The sequence below is a fragment of the Rana temporaria genome, chromosome 13, assembly GCF_905171775.1.
Source record: "Rana temporaria chromosome 13, aRanTem1.1, whole genome shotgun sequence".
NCBI classification, from domain to species: Eukaryota; Metazoa; Chordata; class Amphibia; order Anura; family Ranidae; genus Rana; species Rana temporaria.
The window spans coordinates 51092552-51112609 of NC_053501.1; the positions used below are offsets into that span (position 1 = coordinate 51092552).

The 20058-nt window shown below is 41.2% G+C and overlaps 1 protein-coding gene across 1 annotated transcript in view; it reads right to left on the reverse strand.

The window, feature by feature from the left end:
- Positions 1-4612: 4612 nt before the first annotated feature.
- The window catches only part of UBR1 (ubiquitin protein ligase E3 component n-recognin 1), a 158744-nt gene continuing 143298 nt past the window's right edge, over positions 4613-20058 (reverse strand). Inside the window, 9 exon segments of the mRNA XM_040333640.1 lie at positions 4613-5854; positions 6040-6201; positions 8048-8149; positions 10024-10194; positions 11285-11362; positions 11441-11497; positions 12080-12188; positions 14092-14228; positions 17649-17736. Coding sequence (XP_040189574.1) covers positions 6060-6201; positions 8048-8149; positions 10024-10194; positions 11285-11362; positions 11441-11497; positions 12080-12188; positions 14092-14228; positions 17649-17736 — 884 coding nt within the window. The 3' untranslated portion in view covers positions 4613-5854; positions 6040-6059.

Genomic DNA, 20058 nt, shown 5'->3' on the forward strand with positions numbered 1-20058 from the left:
TAAATAATTCGCAATAAGCGTTTGATTGTTTTGCGCAAAAGTTATAGCGTCTACAAAATAGTGAAAAGATATAAAATATTTACAATATTGTGAGGGGTGTACTCACTTTTGTGAGATACTGTACACAACACACCACTCAAAAAAGTTTAAAGGAACACTTTGAAACCACATCAGATCTCAGTGGGTAAAAATATCATGCTGGATATCTATACTGATATGGACTGGCTAATGTGTTAGAAATGAAAGGATGCCACATAGTTTGATGGAAATTAAAATTATCAACCTACAGAGGGCTGAATTCAAAGACACCCCGAAAGTCAAAGCGAAAAAATAAAAAAATGATGCAGCACGCTAGTCCATTTTACAGAAACTTCACTGCAGCATCTCAAAATGGTCTGTATGGCCCCCAGAAACGTGTATGCATGCCAGACAACGTCAGGCCATGCTCCTAATGAGACGACAGATGGTGTCCTGGGGTATTTCCTTCCAGATCTGGACCAGAGCATCACTGAGCTCCTGAACAGACTCACAGACTAAGGTGCAACCTGGGAGGTGGGATTTGGGTCACGGGAGCCATTCAATGATATCAATTGCTTCATCCTCCAGAAACTGGCTGCATACGTTTGCCACACGAGACTGGGCATTGTCGTGCACCAGGAGGAAACCAGGACAAACTGCACCAGCGTAGGGTCTGACAATGGGTCCAAGGATTTCATCCTGATACCTAATGGCAGTCAGGGTGAAATTGTCTAGCCTGTAGAGGTCTGTGAATCCCTCCATAAATATGCCCCTCCAGACCATCCAAGACCCACCACCAAACTGGTCATGCTGAACGATGTAACAGGCAGCATAATGTTCTCCATGGCTTCTCCAGACCCTTTCACATCTGTCACATGTGCTCAGGGTGAACCTGCTCTCATCTGCGAAAAAAGCACAGGGCACCAGTGGCAGACCTGCCAATTTTGGTGTTCAATGACAATTGCCTATCCAGGTTGCGGGGCAGTGAGCACAGAGCCCACTAGAGGACGTTGGGCCCTCAGGCCACCCTCATGAAGTCCGCTTTGGATTATTTGGTCAAAGACATTCACACCAGTGGCCTGCTGGAAGTCATTTTGTAGGGCTCCGGCAGTGCTCATTCTGTTCCTCTGCACAAAGGAGCAGATACCGGTCCTTCTGATGGCTTAAGGACCTTCTACGGCTCTGTCCAGCTCTCCTAGAGTAACTGCCAGTCTCCTGGAGTCTCCTCCATGCTCCTAAGACTGTGCTGAGAGACATAGCAAACCTTCTGGCAATGGCACGTATTGATGTACCATTCTGGAGGAGTTGGACTGCCTGTGCAACCTCTATAGGGTCCAGGTAGCGCCTCATTCTACCAGTAGTGACACTAACCTTAGCCAAATGCAAAACTAGTGAAAAACAGTCAGAGAAGATAAGAAAAAAAAAAAAAAGGCCTCCACCTGTAAAACCATTCCTGTTTTGCAGGTCATCTCATTGTTGCACATCTAGTGCTAATTTAATTTAATTAACACCAAAGCAGATGAAACTGATCAACAACCCCTTCTGCTACTTAACTGACCAGATCAATATCCCAGGAGTTCAAATTTCCTTGATGCAATACTGTTAAAAAAAAAAAAAAGCATTCCTTTAATTTTTATTTATAATATAAATAGAGATACATATACCTGTCGTAGATTATGCAATTTTATGCAAATTGCTTAATTCCCCCATCAAGACAGTCAGTGTTGATGGGGGAATCCCTCCCGCGGCACTATTATGTTTTGCCAGCTGGCGGCTTTACCTGCTGGCCGTGACTGCATGAAAAAAATAAAAATAAAGGGCAGGCCGGTTATACTGAAATTGATCGATGGTTTGATTTCAGTACAACCAGCCTGTCCATAGACAGATCGAATCTTGGCCAGTCCCTGCTGAACCACTCAAGATTTGATCCATATGCGTGTAGCTGTTCTAGGCCAAGAATCATTGTTTTTCATACATAGGATCAAACGTGCTGGTATAATCAACCATTTAGATTGGTTTACATTCTGGTCAATAGGGAGAAGGTGTATATTAGCAAAGGTTAATCTGGCTGAGCTACGACAGGAGAACTGGGGACTCTGGAGGCTTCAATAAAACGCCAACTCTCTGGAAAGAACCAAGTTACTGCAGAGATTATTTTGGATTGGAGCCTTGCTGGAGGCTCCCAGATAACAGAAAAAAAGCACTGCCTCTATCAAGATAACCACCTTCATTTAGACACAGTGCAGAACAAGGCACTGTACGGTTAATCTACTAAAACTGGAATGTGTAAAATCTGGTGCAGCTGTGCATGGTAGCCAATCAGCTTCTAACTTCAGCTTGTTATAAAAGTAAGTCTAAGCCTAGATTCACATTGGAGCGAATTGTCATGCGATTTGAGAGATCAAATCGCATGACAAGTCACAGCCTATTGGCGGCAATGGCACCGTGGTGCGACACCAATTCTGCAGCGTCACACCGGATTACAAAAGTAGTTCTTGCACTACTTTTGCCGATTTCAGGTGAGACTTCAATTGACATCTGTGTATGAAGCCACACAAATGTCAAATCAAGTGGCACCTGAAATTGCGCCGAGCTTGCTACTTTGAAATCGTGCTACTTCAATTAAAGTAGCTCGATTTCAAAGTAGCATCAATGTGAACCAGGGCTAAGGCACGGTTCACACCTAATACCAAATAAAAGAGGGGAGGTGGATGAAGTCATATGGTAGTGGCGCCATGTGTAGGGACAGAAAGGCACGCAGACTCGGCACTCGTAGGAGATAAGTGTTCATTGTTTATATGTTATGCGAGTACCCTGACTATTTTAATAATAAATTCCATACTGGTTTAAAATGTACTACACTATCTGGAATCCCCCTTTCTTTTAAAGGACCCCCTTGCTCCCACTAAGAGACAAAGCCCAAAATCCACACTTGGTCCAGGATTACAAAGGAAGAACAGCTACCCCTAGTTATATATACATGCGGTTGTCTCATTACCGCAAGGTAAGAGGCCATTCCCACTAATGTGTATTCTTTGCACGAAGAGGAGTTTTATATCTCTCCAAGCACCCCAGCACTTTTGCACATTGGGATTTTTTTGCACATTGAAGAAAGAATATATCGCTGCTGTGGTTGCATCACAGTAAAATAATGTACGGCTACAAGAAATGTAAATGCAATGCAAATAATATGATATCAAAAAGTGCAAGAGTGCATAAATGCCAATGCGCAAAAAATAGGCTTCAAAATATACTGTATGCAAACAAACAGTAAAGTAGTGGTACCAAAGTGCAATGTGCATAAATTAATAGCAAAACACTGATAAATAAACATTGGTATACACTGTGTACAAAAATTAGCTGTGCAAGATAAATGTGCAAAATCAGCAAAAGAGCCTCCTATACAAAGTGCAAAATGACCTGTGCAAAATGCAATAAATATGCAGAACGGACACAAATCATAGCTTGTGCCAGCAGCAATTCTGCTACATAGAGTCCAATCTAGTCCAAAGTGTGCAAAATTCAATCAGACTGCAAACAGCGATGGATTCTTTTCTTCTCTGTGCAAAAAAGCATTACAAATGTGCAGATAACCAAGGTGCTGGAGAGAAACAAATCTATCTTCGTGCGAACACACACACTAGTGGAAGTGGCCTCTTACCTTTCAGTAGAGAGACAACCGCATGTATATATACACACACTTGAAATGGATGTTTCTCCCTTATGTTCCGAGACTAATATGGGTCTGTACTCGTCTTTGTGTCTCAGTGGAAGCAAGGAGGATATTAAAAAGAAAGGGGGTTCTGGATAGTCTAGTACTTTTAAACCAGTAGGTAATTTATTAAAAAGACTCACATAGCATAAAAACAACAATAAACTTATCTCCCCGATCGGCAAAGTCATTAGCCTACGACAGTCTGAGCGCCTTTCTGTCTCTACGCGTGGCGTCACTAAAACGTGATTTCATCAGGGGGGAGCTCTTTTGCTGGTTTTGCACATTTATCTTGCAATTTTGCACAGCTTATTTTTGTACACAGAGTACACCAATGTTTATTTATCACAGTGTTATTAGTTATTCATCTATGCACGTTGCACTTTGATACCACTACTTTACTTTTATGTTGTTATTTGCATACAGTATATTTTGAAGCATATTTTTTGCGTAATAGCATTTATGCACTCTTGCACTTTTTGATATCATATTAATTGCATTTACATATGTACGGCTACTTGTAGCTGTACATTTTACTTGGAACAGAGCAGCACCAACCCCCACTATCTCATTACCTGAAATTGCATAAAAAAAAAGAAAAGCATCAAAATCGAGTGGCTTTCAAGTCGCGGCAGTGTAAAAGGGGCCAAAAAAAAAAAACAAAAGCAAAAGAAGTCACAAGCAGAGGTGTGCCCGTATCAGACATAATAGATAATATGAAATCTAAAACCAGGGAAATTATGTTTGGTGGTTCAATACTAAATATGACACTAAACTTAATCCTGTAATGTTAGTATAACTTTGAAAAATACAGTAGAATGTAGACTATATCTACTTTGCAAACATTTCAAGCCTCTGACTTTACAAACACAAGACACAAACTGAAAGGGGTATGTTTTAATTACAAAACATGTGCAAATTTGCCATTACATGTGAATAACACATAAAGGATAACATACAAGAAACGCTCTTTCAACATTTTGCTTAACTAGATATAATATTCTGCTCGCATCAATGAAAATGTGTATCTGTCAAAGAGTTTTATATCCTATATCTTTCACCCTAGAATGCAGGTACACAGCCCTGGAAGTTACAAATGATTTAATATCTGAAGCCATGTAAATCAGATGTGGCTCAATATAAAGAGATTCTCCATGAATTAGTATTAGACTCACAAAGTTTAGACCTGGCTCTTCAACATTCTACAGCCCTTATTAAAGGGATATAGTTAGCATTCTAATTTAGCCTCTTTTAGTATACACATTGTTCATAGAAAATAAACTACTTCCAGATTTTAAAATGTTTGGTATAGTGATACAACTTGAGTTATATTTAGAAGAAAAAAATATATTATATTTATCCATAAATCATTTATTTTCTTTACTGAACAAAATCAGACTTCAAAAGCTAAACAAAGTATAGGACATCCTTTTGTTCACTTTATGGTTTTAAAATGTACCCATCACCCTGGTACACTAGTATGTATTGTACCAGGGTGAGAAGTAGAATTTAAATAGCATTGTGGTACAATATTTATTTAATAGACAAATTTAAAAAGTATTTTTATTTAAATACTAACAAGAACACTGAACAGCTTTATAGGTATCAGTGCTTGTACACATGAAGACAGTGTGAAAAGTGTATTTGACTCTTGTGTTTTAAAAGTCCTCCATAAGGACCAGGGCTCATACAAGTGGGAGAGGCCTGTGAGATGTAATGTTGAAGTGCCAAGGGGAAGCAGGTTGGGAGCGATTGGCAGCCATTAGCAATGACCATGGGGTACTGCGATTTGATTCACTATGGGGGTCTAATGATATCATGGAAAATCTCTTTAAAACGCATTTTTGCAAATGTAAAAAAAAAAAAAAAAAAAAAAAAGGGAAATCCACAACGAACATCAAATAGGCAATTTTTGCTATACTTATAATGCTGACCTGATACAAGTGAGAACACACGTGGTGTTAGGATGCAGCATTTTTCCTTTTTTTTTTTATGAACATATTTATTTATGAATGACACATTATCCACTTATGTGTCAGCTTGAGAATATGCTGGTAAAAATTATCTATCCACCTACAGTGCAGTCATTGGGGTGCCAGGGCAGGTACAGTTTAAAGCTTGTCCCTAGAGAGAGAAGAAACAACCATTACAACGTGTACAGATGAGAAATGAAGAGTACTGCATGTTTTTGTATAATTTCCCAAGTCACCTGGCAGAACTAATTTTACACAACACATGCAAGCCTTACCTTCATAGCTGCCCAAGTGTCTTAAGAATCTAAAAAGACAGGAACCTCAAAACATTCTTACCTCATCTACCCTCATGAAAACTAAAGCAGGCTCCAGTTGAAGCCAAAAAACATCTGGCTTATTTCCAAGCTGCGAGCAATTTCCTCAATAATACAGTGTTGCTGCCATAAAAGATGTAGCTTACGATATCGTTCGTGGGAGAGCCGCAAAGGATTTCCTCGTCTGGAGGTGTGATCATGAAGAGATGAAAAAAAAAAAAAAAAAAGAAAAAAAAAAGCCAAGATTTCTTTTTAATTATTATTGCTATTTCAGCTAGAAGGATAATACAATGTCTTGTATATCAAATCGCACAAACAATATAAAAAAAGCCATTAAATATCATCTGTCTCTTAACTCTGATGTAGTTAAAATGTTGTTTTGATCATAAGTATAACCTACATTGTATAATTCCCACCCACTGCCCTTTTTTTCTTATCCCCCATTAGAAAAAAAAACGAAGATAAAAAGGTATTAAATGATTTAAATTCCCTGTAAAACGTACAGATCACATAAATCAATACTGCAGGAGCAAGCTTGCAACTGACATCTAACTAAAGTCAATGATGGTATTTATGGCAGACCAGGAAGCTGTTTCATTCTCTAAGACATTGGGAGAAATTCAATAAAGCTGCTGCACCACTTGTTTGCAGTTAATCCCTCTTGTTAATGTACTGCACCAAATTCAAGCAAATTCAAGCATCTGCAAAACTTTTGGCTCTCACAGTGACTTGTGCACCAAATTCTAAAATGCGCCACTTCTACATTGTGGCAAACTGAAGGCGCCAATTCAAAATAAAATACTGACAGTTTGTATCTTACGAAAGTGAAACTATTTAGGAAGAACGATTTTGCAGCACTCCGAGAAAAACTGGAGTAGATTTTGCAAACGTGTCTCGTGCATTCTTAAAGTAGCGCAGCATGAGCCAAAATCAAGTACAAGTTCTAGACATGCGCCACTTTTAGGGGAAATTTACTGTATTCTACGCTGACGTCATCAGCACATGCGCTCTGAAGGAACTTGCCTTCCTGCTGGACACTGCATCCATCTTCGCCCATCTTCCTTTCCGGGACCAGTCACAGCTGGAGTTCCTGGACCCAGAGAGGAAGACGGGTGAAGATGGATGCAGTCTCCAACGGGAAGGCACGTTTCACATAATGCGTTAGTATGCAATGAATACTAGCACATTATGCCTTTACTTTACAGGCAAGAAAGAAAAAAAAGCTGGAGTTGAGTTTTTCCTCTTTATTGTACTTCCTGGATTAAGGTAAAAACAAGAAGTATACAGGAAGTTTCACCCCTCCCTTATACTTATTCGAGTGCTCACTCAATCCAGCGCTGTGCCCATCTATAGCGGCTCTCCCTACTCACAGGCTTTGCGGTCAGTCAACGTCTGTGACAACAGAGTGGGGCCAAGCCATGCTGTCTATGTCGAAGGACACAGGCAGCGCAGCTCTGGATCAAGCCTGCAGGTGTGCCACAAATGGAAGCAGCTGCCAGGGGACGTCAAAAGAGGAGGAGCCACAAGGGCTAGCAGGGGACCCCAGAAGGGGAGGACTTAAACAATGTCTGTCCGTACAAAAGGGTTAAAAGGTGTAGGGGAAAGGGCTTCTTACACTATATGTTAACAAGGACAAACTTAGGACAGACTTATTTGGACATTGATCAAAATTTTTTAAAGGAAAACCCTAGCGGTCAGCCATGACACCCTCTACTGAGAAACCTCTAAAATGGCAAAAAATATTTTTCCAAAAATGTTTGGACATGCCGTGTGAATGGCCACATTGTCAAATTTCACTGCCAAAAAGAAAAAAATACACTTTTGGTTGAAACGGGCTGGCAAGGCACAGACGTGGACTGGCACAAGACTGCAAATGACAATAGAATAATTTTCTTGCAACATATACATTACAAAATAGCTGTTCGGACAGTTCTATAATGTTTAAGAAAAAAAAAGCTATAATTGAAACTCAATTAAAATGTGGTTTTATAGACTGGAAATGGCAGGCTATATATGTTAAAGCAGCTCACTTTAAACCAGGGTCTGTTTCTCCATATTCATCCAGATAGGGAGCAGCGTATATGCAGCCTCTGGTTTTCCCCTCAATAAGAACCACTCTACATTCTCTTATTCTAAAGAAACAAAAAAGACATTCAATTATTAATCAAGGCAATATACTTCAGGAGCTATGCTATTCCGATAACAGCTTTACTTTGCCAGGGTTACAATTCTCAAAATGCAACCTATATTCCCCCTTACAGCATTTCAAGCAGCAAGACATCAACTTCCACTAGTGATAATAAATAAAGGCCAAGTTCACTTTTGGAACATGTTACATGTTAGGGCAGTGTTTCTCAACTCCAGTCCTCAAGGCACCCCAACAGGTCATGTTTTCAGGATTTCCCTCAGATGAAACGCTGTGGTAATTACTAAGGCAGTGAAACTGATTAAATCACCTGTGCAAAATGATGGAAAGCCTGAAAACATGACCTTTTGGGGTGCCTTGAGGACTGGAGTTGAGAAACACTGTGTTAGGGTGTACCATATTACCTGCGGAGTTCACCCCTTGATCCAACTTTCCCCATGACAGGGGGTGGAGAATCCTCTCCCTGCAGCTGCTGTCACTTTTCAAAATAGTCACGACTCCGCCCCTCACAGCCATGAAGAATCTAAAAGTCTCGCCCTCCAATGTGGCAAACAGCTTGTAGTTTTCAATGGACTACAGGGGTGCAGATGAGCACCCTCAGTCTTTTCATTGTTCCTGCAGCTCTGAAACTGACAGCCCATACAGAGGTATGTGTTCAGAGCTGTAGCAAGAGTCTACAGGAGCCTGACATTGTGCTTCCAATCCACTGATCATGGGTGCCATGCTCTGCAGGCTTCCATGAATATTTTTTTAGGCAAAAATATGTGCATTTTTTTTCCCCACAAAAGGTGAATTTAGCCTTTAAAGTGTATCTATACCCAAAATGTGTTTTATTTTAGTTTTGGATAAAGTCAAAAAGGTTAGAACTCCGTCAGGTTTTTACAACAATCCGGGATCTTTCAGAGATTTTCCCTCATTTTCTTTTTTTTTATGGGGCTATCGGTTTACTAGTCAGGAAGTAAGATAAAAAATGCAACAGGGAAATAGAAAATAAAAAAAACTATTTTGCATTCTCCTATTTAACGTAAAAGAAAATCATCATTATTACCCCTGTTCGTTTTGCTGAGAGAGATTTTCCCTTACTTCCTGTCCCGGGACAACCCTTTTACCAGCAGGAAGTGAATAATTCTCTGCCAACTGCACTAAAACCTAAAAGGAGACACGCTAGGGTGTAACCCTCCCCATTAAAAAAAATTACAAAATGTTTCTGGTGTGCGTCGATACCATGGGTATGACTGCTCGCAGGTGAATGTGTACAGGTTCTGAATCTTGTTAATCCACCTCAACTCTTTCCACTAGCCGCTATTTTAGGGTGTATGTTCATGGGATTTGAGGTCTAACACATTTCATCTCCATGGCAGTATTGATTGGAAAGTTTGCTTTTGTGGTGGTGACTCAGTTATATTTGCTATGCAATCTTCTATGGTTTTCTAATTTTGTCTTGCTGATCATTGTTCTTGATGACCTATTTGTACCCATTTATATGGTCTTGTCATGTTATTTTGACCAATATACCAATAATAATAAAAAAAAAGAAAAAAAAGAAAAATCTTCTCTCACTATCAAAAAAAAAAAAAAAGATACTCTTAAAAAAGCTAAAATTTCAGTTATTCTGACTTTTGCAAAGTGTCATGAAATAATTGCCTGTCTGATCTGACCCAAGGAGTAGGAATTCCATTTGTGTGTTCATTTTTGTTATGGAAAAAGCCATCTTCAAAACGGATGACGTCTATTTCTTCCCTTGCTGATCAAAACATACCCTAGAAGCTAAAACCATAACAGCTGAAAGATAATATACTGGAATGCCAGGTTACAGACCCATTAAAACCACAATTAATATTGGGAAGACTAAGCCCTCACTTGAGAAAAATGCAGATTCCAGCTCCGCATTGTAGTGCATGTGTTGTACAAGCCCCCAGCTCCTCGCCATTTACCACCTCCTGACAGCAAGTGTTCTGAGAACAGAGGACAGTCCCGCACAGGAGGCACATCACTGGGTGCTTGCGTTCAGCATCCTGAGACTTCGGACACCTAAAATATGACAAAACCAAAAACAAATTCATGTTCAAGCATCTGTCAGTCCCTAAATATTAGGCATATAAGTATGTAAACTAACAAAAATCTCATATTTATGGACTGCTATATATACACACACACACCATTAGAAGCATTTTGTTATATCTGTTCGACAAGTAAAAATAACTAGTCGTTCATCCAACCAGAAATCTAGTCCTAACACACTTCCTTAGTAGGGTTAAAATACTGCTTCTGTTGAATACAGTCCAGTTGTAACCCTATGCGAGGAAGTGTGTTCCTGAGGAAAAGAGAAAGAAGAAAGAAGAAAAAGAAAAACGAATAAAGAAGAAAGAAGAAGAAAAGTGGAAAAAAAAAAAAAAAAAGTGAATATGAATTTAGCCACAACAGCCAATGAAAGGTAAGCGGCAGTACATTAAATTTTTGTTCATGGATTCAGATACACTTTTAGTAAAAGAAAAAAGGGAGAGGGCTGCAATGTAAAAGTGGGGGCTGTGGGGTAAAGGGGGTGCTGTGATTTAAAAGGGAGGACTGAAGCCACTGATGTGAAGGGGGCGGGGCTGTGATGTGAAGGATCTGAGTCATCAAACATGAGACTCTGACTTCTGCTGGAAGACAAGTTTACTGACCGGACCTCCCTGAAATTTAATTCAATACCCCTGCTATAGAGGGATATGCTTGGTTTATATTTCATATCTGAGGTTTACAGCCACTTTAAAAATTCACCCAATCTGGGTAAAAGCAGCATGATCAGGAGATTGTTATCTAAAGATCTCTATGACCCTTTACATAAACTATGCCAATGGCTATTGTTTCATTTCGCTATTGTTTCATTCCAATTAACTGGAATCGGCCTCCTGCCCCTAGTTCCACTCTGTGGATCTCTAATACCAGAAAACTAAATTGATGTTTATGGAGTGCTGTGTAGGCGTCAGGTCTTAGTTGGTGGCTGGTTATACAAGCATGAAAGACTACCCTTCCGGGTCTATGGGCAGCTTAATCCACATAGCTGCTGTCATACCTGTGGGGTGAAAAAAATTAAAAATTAATAAAAGAAGAAGAATTTTCTAAACGCCTTTCATCTCACCTGAAAAGAGAGGCCTGGTTCAGCAGAATGCTGTAGTCTTCAGGCAGCTCCGTTAAAGTGTTGCATTTCCTTGGATACCTATAATCACAGGTAAAATATTATTATATGTATATATACACACACACAGTATAGGTAATATATTAAGGGTAGTCTCACCTGAGTGCTGTTTTTTCACCCGTAAGGACACTCAATACAGCTGGATCAGAGCACCACCTGGAGGACAGACAGAGATGAGACGGTGACACAAGTGACAGCTGTACAAAGTTAAAGCGGAGCTCCACCCAAAAATGGAGCGTCTGCTTTTTTGGAACCCCCCCCCCCCCTTCGGTGTCACATTTGGCATCTTTCGGGGGGGGGGGGGGGTGTTCAGATACTGGTCTAAGGTATTTGCACCCACTTCCGGGAAAAACTTGTGTGGCAGACACATCCCCTACCCGCTATCACCTGGTAAATACACTGTTCCCAGGAGAGAGCGGGGACTAGCGACAGCGCGGCACGCTACTCGCGCATGCGCAGTAGGGAACCTCCTGAATGATTTAACTCGACAGCTAGAAATCGACCTCTAAAAATTACCGTTTAGCTATGTTTACATGCCGCGTTTGTGTCTAGAAGCGTTTGAAAAAAAAATCATTTTTTGGGTTAAAATGAAAAAACTTCTGAAAAAAACGAAACGTCCGTTTACTAGCAGCAGTGTACATGAGGCCTAACTCTGGCTAGGAGATGAAATGTTAGGTGAGAAGAGTAGCGATTTTAGAGTTCACGTAAAGTTTAACATGGAAACAGTAAGATAGTTACCTCTGGATAAGTGGTTTCACGGTATCCCAGTGCTCTTCAAAAAGTAGAAACAAATTGGTCGGTAAACAGAGGTAGCTGCACAAAGCCTCAAACTGCTCTTCAGGAAGCGCTGGAAAAAATGCAGTAGAATAGCTTTAACGATTTTTTAATCCTTATGCCATCTACATTAGTAATTATATAGGAAGTTTTAATTAAGTTTTAGGAAAAATTCTGTAAACGGATAATCATTAATTTACATGCGTTTACATCCGCATTCGTGAACATCCGTTTTTTTTTTTTTTAAAGCCCTATTTTTTCTGTGAAAAAAAAAAAAAAAAAAAAAACAGAACAAATCTTTTTTTGCATTGGTAGTGTATGTTAAAAAAAAAAAAAAAAAAAAAAAAAGGATGAAAAAACTGCTGAAAACGTTCCCTGTTTTTCCTTGGGAAAAAGTGCGTGTGTGAAAGGGGCTTTATGTTTTTTACATTTCTTAAATTTGCTTCATGGTTTCTAGCCTAGGTCAAAATGATCTCATACATCGAGGGGGTTGCCTTCATGTGCATTTTTTTCTCTTGCATCTACAGGGGAGCAGGGGTTTTCTCAGCTAAGCACACCTTCCTGTCTGCGTGCCTAAGCCAAGGACAGATAAACTCCAGGATTTAAATGCTACTTGAATCATCTGCCCTTACTCAAGATGGCTGTAGCTAGAATTGATAGGGCATCAGCTTCTCCCAGTCTTACTTACCTGAGCCCTCATTTGATCCAGCGCTGTGCATGTCTGCAGCTCTCATCTCCCCTAACTTCCTGATCTTACTGGCTTTGCTGAGGCAGCAGAAGCCATTTTGTTCCTGCCGCTAGCAAAGTCAGTGATGAGGGAGCGGGACGAGTTCCGCTATCTGTGTCAATATGCCCAGACATCAAAGCTCAGGAGTGAGCCCACATGAGTGCCACCATAAAAATGGGTGTTTTATGGGGGCACTCATGTGGATGGGAGGAGCCAGGAACATCAGTGGGGAACTCGAGAAGATGAGGCTCAGGCCGCGCAATGCAAATTTTTTTTTTTTTAACTTTACAATCATTTTAACTTGTATCTGCCTGTTCTGAGCTGCATACAATATATTGATGCACACAGCGTGGCTTGGATCTCCCTCTGGCACCCTCCCTACTGGATTTGATTGACAGCAGAAGAAAGAGGGAGAGAGAGAGAGAGAGAGAGAGAGGGGGCGAGAGAGAGAGAGGGGGCGAGAGAGAGAGAGGGGGCGAGAGAGAGAGAGGGGGCGAGAGAGAGAGAGGGGGCGAGAGAGAGAGAGGGGGCGAGAGAGAGAGAGGGGGCAAGAGAGAGAGAGGGGGCAAGAGAGAGAGAGGGGGCGAGAGAGAGAGAGAGAGAGAGAGAGAGAGAGAGGGAGGGAGGGAGGGGAGAGAGAGAGAGAGAGAGAGAGGAGAGAGAGAGAGAGAGAGAGAGAGAGAGAGAGAGAGAGAGAGAGAGAGAGAGAGAGAGAGGGGAATGAGGGAGAGAGAGAGAGAGGGAGAGGGAGAGAGAGAGGGAGAGAGAGAGAGAGAGAGAGAGAGAGAGAGAGAGAGAGGAGAGAGAGAGAGAGAGAGAGAGAGGGAGAGAGGGAGAGAGGGAGAGAGGGAGAGAGGGAGAGAGGGAGAGAGAGAGAAAGAAAGAAAGAAAGAAAGAGAGAAAGAAAGAAAGAGAGAGAGAAAGACAAAAAGAAAAAGAGAGGGAGAGAGAGGCACCGCTGCTCTCAGGCACAGAGCTGGATTGAGATTGGGCTCAGGTATGTATTTTTTGGGTGGGGGCTGTCACTAGAAGGATTTTTAATTTAAAGCAGAGAAAGTATATATATATATATATATATATATATATATATATATATATATATATATAAATAAAATCAAGGTTTTTAAATATACATGTAAAAAAAAAAATTGTGTGAATGTTAGTAAATTAAAATTGTGATGAACTTGCTCAGTGTGAATAGCACATATAATTCTTACCCTATTGGTGAGATCATCAAATGAGGACTTACCCAATGTCTGCAGTTCATCAGGTGGCATCACTCCCAGCAAGTAGTAGAAGAAGACAGCAGCACAGCGCAAGAAAGGGAGAATGCCTCTCTTTACACAGTCCCAGATATACCCGCCAGAAACATCAGCTGTTAGGCAACTGCAACAATGCATTTATAGAATATACAGTGTCAAATACTATAAGCTTTTTTATAGTAACATTTGCAAAAGTCATCGAACAATACATACACATAAAATGATTCATAAATAAAAGAATTACTAGCCTTTAAGAAATGTATATTAACTTCACTGTAGCTGCAGGTCTACCTTTTTGAATTCACTTAAAGCGGTGGTTCACCCATAAAAACGACTTCCCCCTATTACACTGCCCCCCCGCATTACAATACGATTATGCCTTTAATTTTTTTTTGGCTGCTGTACATACCTGGGTACAGCTATTCACCCGTGTCCTCTGGGTTGCGAGTCCCGCGGGAGTGGGCGTTCCTAACATGGCGGTGATTGACGTTTTGACTAAAAAACGAGCTCCCCCCGTCGCGTAAGCAGCGTCACGATTGGCGGAAGGAGCCGAATGGCGAGTCGGCGCTATACTGCGCCTGCGCATCGCAGTTCGGCTCCTTTCGCCAGTTGTGACGCGGCTTACGCGACGGGGGGGAGCTAATTTTTTAGTCAAAACGTCAATCACCGCCATGTTAGGAACGCCCACTCCCGCGGGACTCGCAACCCGGAGGACACGGGTGAATAGCTGTACCCAGGTATGTACAGCAGCCAAAAAAAAATTAAAAGGCATAATCGTATTGTAATGCGGGGGGGGCAGTGTAATAGGGGGAAGTCGTTTTTATGGGTGAACCACCGCTTTAAGGGACACTAAAGGTTATACAGAATAAAAAAAACGCATTTGTGTAAATGGAGCCTAAAACTGGTCAATAGCTCTTGTGGGAATTATGGGCCTTAAAGCCCAGGACCAATTTTGTTCTTTTCTTAATATGGAAATATATTCGCTGGCTAAAAGGTCTGCTGATTGCACCAAAACATAACTAAAAAGATGCATGTACCATTTCTGGCAGCATACCTTCCCGTCAAGGTGCACTGGGGTGCATGGCAACGCATCACAGCATGTAACATGTGATACTGCACACGTTACCACAATTCAATTGCATAAATGGGCCCTCTATAGTTATATCTGCTCCTGCACAGTTGGCCACATTAACCTATATACAGTCCCTGACAAAAGTCTTGTCGCGTCTCTATTTTGTAGAAACTCCTATTAACCTGACTTTTAATTAATCAATTGGTGTTAGAAATAGCTCATATGAAAAGCTTAAGCCCTCCCAAATGATGTTTAATGCACTGAAATAAACTTGTTTCACTGAAAAAAGTTTTGTCGCCTATACAGAAATTGAACAACTTTACAGAAAATCCAAAAATATGTCAGCAAATTAAGTAGTGGTGCTGTAAGATCAAAATGTTATATCTTGTATGACTTCCATGAGCTTGAAGGACAGAATCCATGCGGTTTGGCAAGGATTCATCAGGAATAGCAAAGAAAACAGTTTTGCATGCCTCCCAGAGTTCATCAATATTCTTTGGTTTCGTCTTCCATGCTTCCTCTTTCATCCTACACCAGATATGCTCAATGATGTTCATGTCTGGTGACTGGGCTGGCCAATCCTGGAGCATCTTGATCTTCTTCGCCTTAAGGAACTTTGATGTGGAGATGGAAGTATGCGATGGAGCACCATCCTCCTGCAAAATGTGGCCTTTTTTATGGTTGGGAATACAAGAGGTAGCTAAGATTGCTTGGTATTTTAGACTATTGATGTTGCCTTCCACTCTGCAGATCCCTTGCACACCCCCATACTGGATGTAACCCCAGACCATGATTTTGCCTCCGCCAAACTTCACTGTTTTCTGGGTAAATCTCGGCTCCATGCGGGTTCCAGTAGGTCTCCTGCAATATTTGCGGTGACTGTGGTGTAATTCAACAGAAGATTCATCTAAAAAATGCACCTTCTGCCACTTTTCCAGAGTCCATCCTTTTAGCAGGCTGTGGCCCTTGGCAAATGCCACATGGTTTTTCAATTGTCTTTTGTTTAGTGCTGGCTTATGGGCACTGATTCGACCATGGAGGCCATTTCGAGACAGAAACCAACAAACTGTTCTGGTTGACACAGGGACTTCAGGTGACCAGGTCTCGTGGAGCTCTGCTGCAGTGGAAAATGGGCTGGCCTTGGATTTTCGAGCTAACAAAACGGTCCTCTCGAGCAGTTGTCTTGCGGGGTCGGCCTGACCTGGCCTTGTCCAAAACGTCTCTTGTTCAAATCTTTTTTTTTATCCTCTGAACTTGACGCTGAGACACATTGAAGGTGTCTGCCACATCAACAGTGGATCTGGTCTTCAGCCGCTTGATAATCAACACTTTAGTCTCCTGGTGAATCTTAGGCATGCTTGCAGAGGTCTAGTTGCAGTGAAGAAAGGTCTAGTGTACTGGTGTTCTTTTTATACACACCTGAGACCTAATTGATCCATTATTAGTCACAGGTGAAGCTCATATAAGAAGGCGACAACACTTATGACTTGGCAAAAATTGACTCAATGGGCTTTACTAAGCTGTGAATATTAGAATACTTTTTGTCAGTTTCGTTTTGCACTGAAACATTATTACAAAAGCTGTTGGGATTAAAATGACCCATTTCTTGTAACAAAATCTTGATTAGAAATATATTTTAGCGGCACTTCAGGTCAATTTGTACACAAGCAACAAGACTTTTGTCAGGGACTGTAAAGTGAAACGAAATGGTTCCAAACATGATGAATGAATACATAACTGATCACATCAAATTCTCTATAACAAAAGTGTATGTATTTACTGTACAAAAGGGTAAAATATGGGATGTGCTTGATCAGTACAGACTAGGGCTGTTTAATAGTTTTTTTTTTAATCAATTAATCGACAATCTTTTTTTTTGGACTAAATTTTGATTATAAACGCACATACATTTTTCGGATCGCCACCATATATAGTCCCCACTGTAATATCCACAGACATCTCCCCCACTGTAATATCCACAGACATCTCCCCCCACTGTAATATCCACAGACCTCTCTCCCACTGTAATACCCACAGACATCTCCCCCCACTGTAATATGGTCCACATCTCCCCCACTGTATAGGAAGATTAGTGCTTGCTTAAGCTTACCAGAGAAGCCGGTCGAACACGAGCAGTTGGGGCCGGGTGATGACGTCAGCGCGGCGCTCTAGGCTAGGCTAGGACCAAGATGGCCACTGCTCCGGGAGCTAGGCCGAAGCCGCGGCCTTTCCTATGGCCGAGGCAGCAGCGGAGCTCCTTGGATCACGTGGTGTGCCGATCCGCATATGGTGACCCATTCGGATCACAAATCATTTACGATCTGTTGCACCACTAGTACCGATCAAAAAAATTAATATCGATCAAAAAATTTTACGATTAATCGAGGAATTAATCATTAATTTCCGCAGCCCTAGTGCAGACTTAAACAGAGAACAGTAAATATTTCTGAACAAGCTTGAAAAGTCACTCACCCATTAGTAAGTTGTGATAGGTCCCGACACAAATTGGCAGCACTAAGGCCTTCTTCACCATCACCAAAGGACAAAGTTGGCACAGTGCCTATGGAAAAAAATTATATTTTTAGACAATAATTAAGATATCTGAGAACACAAGCTCTTTGAATGGATGAGGGCCATCTAAATGCATAAAATAACTCCAACAATTCTGTTTCAGAGATTCTAACACTTTAAAGAACATTACTATACCTAGGATGCTCCACTTACAGCATCTCACAAAAGTGAGTACACCCCTCAAATTTTTGTAAATATTTTTTCATGTGACAAAACTGAATAAATTACACTTTGCTACAATGTACTGAGTGCACAGCTGAAAAGATATAATAAAATATTTACAAAAATATGAGGGGGTGTACTCACTTTTGTAAGATACTGTATATACAAGATTCTCCCAATACTTTAGACTAGGAAGCCTACCGATAAACAATTTGTTATGATGTTCAAGTCTAGCTTCACGTGATCAACAAGCAGCACATTGTATTCATATTTTTACATCCTCTTTATTGTAACACATGCTTTGGGTGAAGTGCTGCTTAAAAGAACACCCCAGTCTCATTTGAAAGCAAGGCAACGCTTCAAAACAAGGAGCTTACAACTACCGTATTTATCGGCGTATACCGCACACTTTTTCCCCCTTAAAATAAGGGGAAAATCGTAGGTGCGCGATATACGCCGATACCCGCGCTGAGTTTGAACTGCGCCGCCGACATATACCGAGCACAGTAGACTCGGGTACATTCGGCCAGGCTCGGCTTCGCTCGCGGTGACACTTCTGAGCGTGCCCGACTGTACTGCGCTCGGTATATGTCGGTGGCACAGTTCAAACTCAGCGCGGGAAGCAGGGATTCGACTCGGAGACAGCGCAGGACACCACTGATGCCGCAGATGGACGCCGGACCGGACAAGACCGCAGATGGACGCCGGGCAAGACACCGACGAGGGGCATTCAAACCAAGTATTTTTTTTTTCTGAAATTTCCCTTCCAGGTTGGGGGTGCGCGCAATTCCCCTGATAAATACGGCAAATGCAACCACTATTATCCAATTGACCTCCGGAAGATTTACCTCCCCCCACCTTCACGACCAGGCCATTTTTTGCGATGCGACACTGCGTTACTTTAACTGAAAATTGCTTAGTCATGACATGCTGTACCCAAATAAAATGGAGCTTTCTTTTGGTGGTATTTGATCACTTGTGTGTTTTTTGTTGTTGCGCTATAAACAAAAAAAAGACACACATATAATAAAATTATATATATATATATATATATATATATATATATATATATATATATATATATATATATATATATATATATATATATATATATATATATATAGCAGTTTGTTTTCTTCTGTGACCAGCAGAAAAGGACTAAACACTCCTCCTGCTCTCCTGCTTATGTCTGCAGGGAAAGAGCTGGGTCATGCGACAGCTGTATATCACATAGGAAAAAGGTACTTAGATAGGTTATTTTTATTAAAGCAGTAGTAAACCCGCAGATTTTTTTTTCTTTACACCTGTAAGGGAAAAGGCATAATGAGCTAGCATGCACCGTATACTAGCTCATTATGAAATACTTACCTTAGAACGAGGTGTCGGTGTTCCTCCTGGTCCACGCTGAGGCAGCTGACATTTCGCCTAGGTGTATCTTCCGGGTATCGCGGCTCCAGCGCTGTGATTGGCTGGAGCTGCGATGTCGTCACTCCCACGCATGCGCGCGCGAGACTTCTTTCCGGCAAGGTCCGGTGGCTGCCGGGCCTTAAGCCGAAAATCCCCTGTGCGCATGCTCCGCTGCATTCAGCGGCACATTGCAAAGGGAATATCTCCTAAACCGTAAAGGTTTAGGAGATATTTTTTTTACCTACAGGTAAGCCTTATTATAGGCTTACCTGTAAGTAAAAGTAAAAAATAACTAAACTTTACAACCACTTTAAAATAATTACCATGCCATCATCCATATGCAGAAATAGAAGGGACAATGTAAATTAAATTATCACTTTAAGTCATAAACATAAATTCAGTGTTAAACACAAAACCAAAAGTGTATATATTCCTTATTAAAATTACATTAAAATAAGGAATTGTTTAAAGTTTAACACTGAACTTGTGTCTTAAAGTGACATTAAAAGTTTTTTTTTTTTTTTTTAAACCAAACATGTCATACCTGCTCTGTGCAGTGATTTTGCATAGAGTTGACCCAATCCTCCTCTTTGCCAGTCCCCTGCTGGTGCTCCAGGCCCCTCCCTCCTGCCTAGTTCTCCCATAGCAAGCAGCTCCCTGCGTCAATGTGCCCATTGACGCAGGGAGTGCAGCTCAGCCGCCCCCATTCTCCCCTTGAGGAGCGAGAGACCCAGGAGAGCCG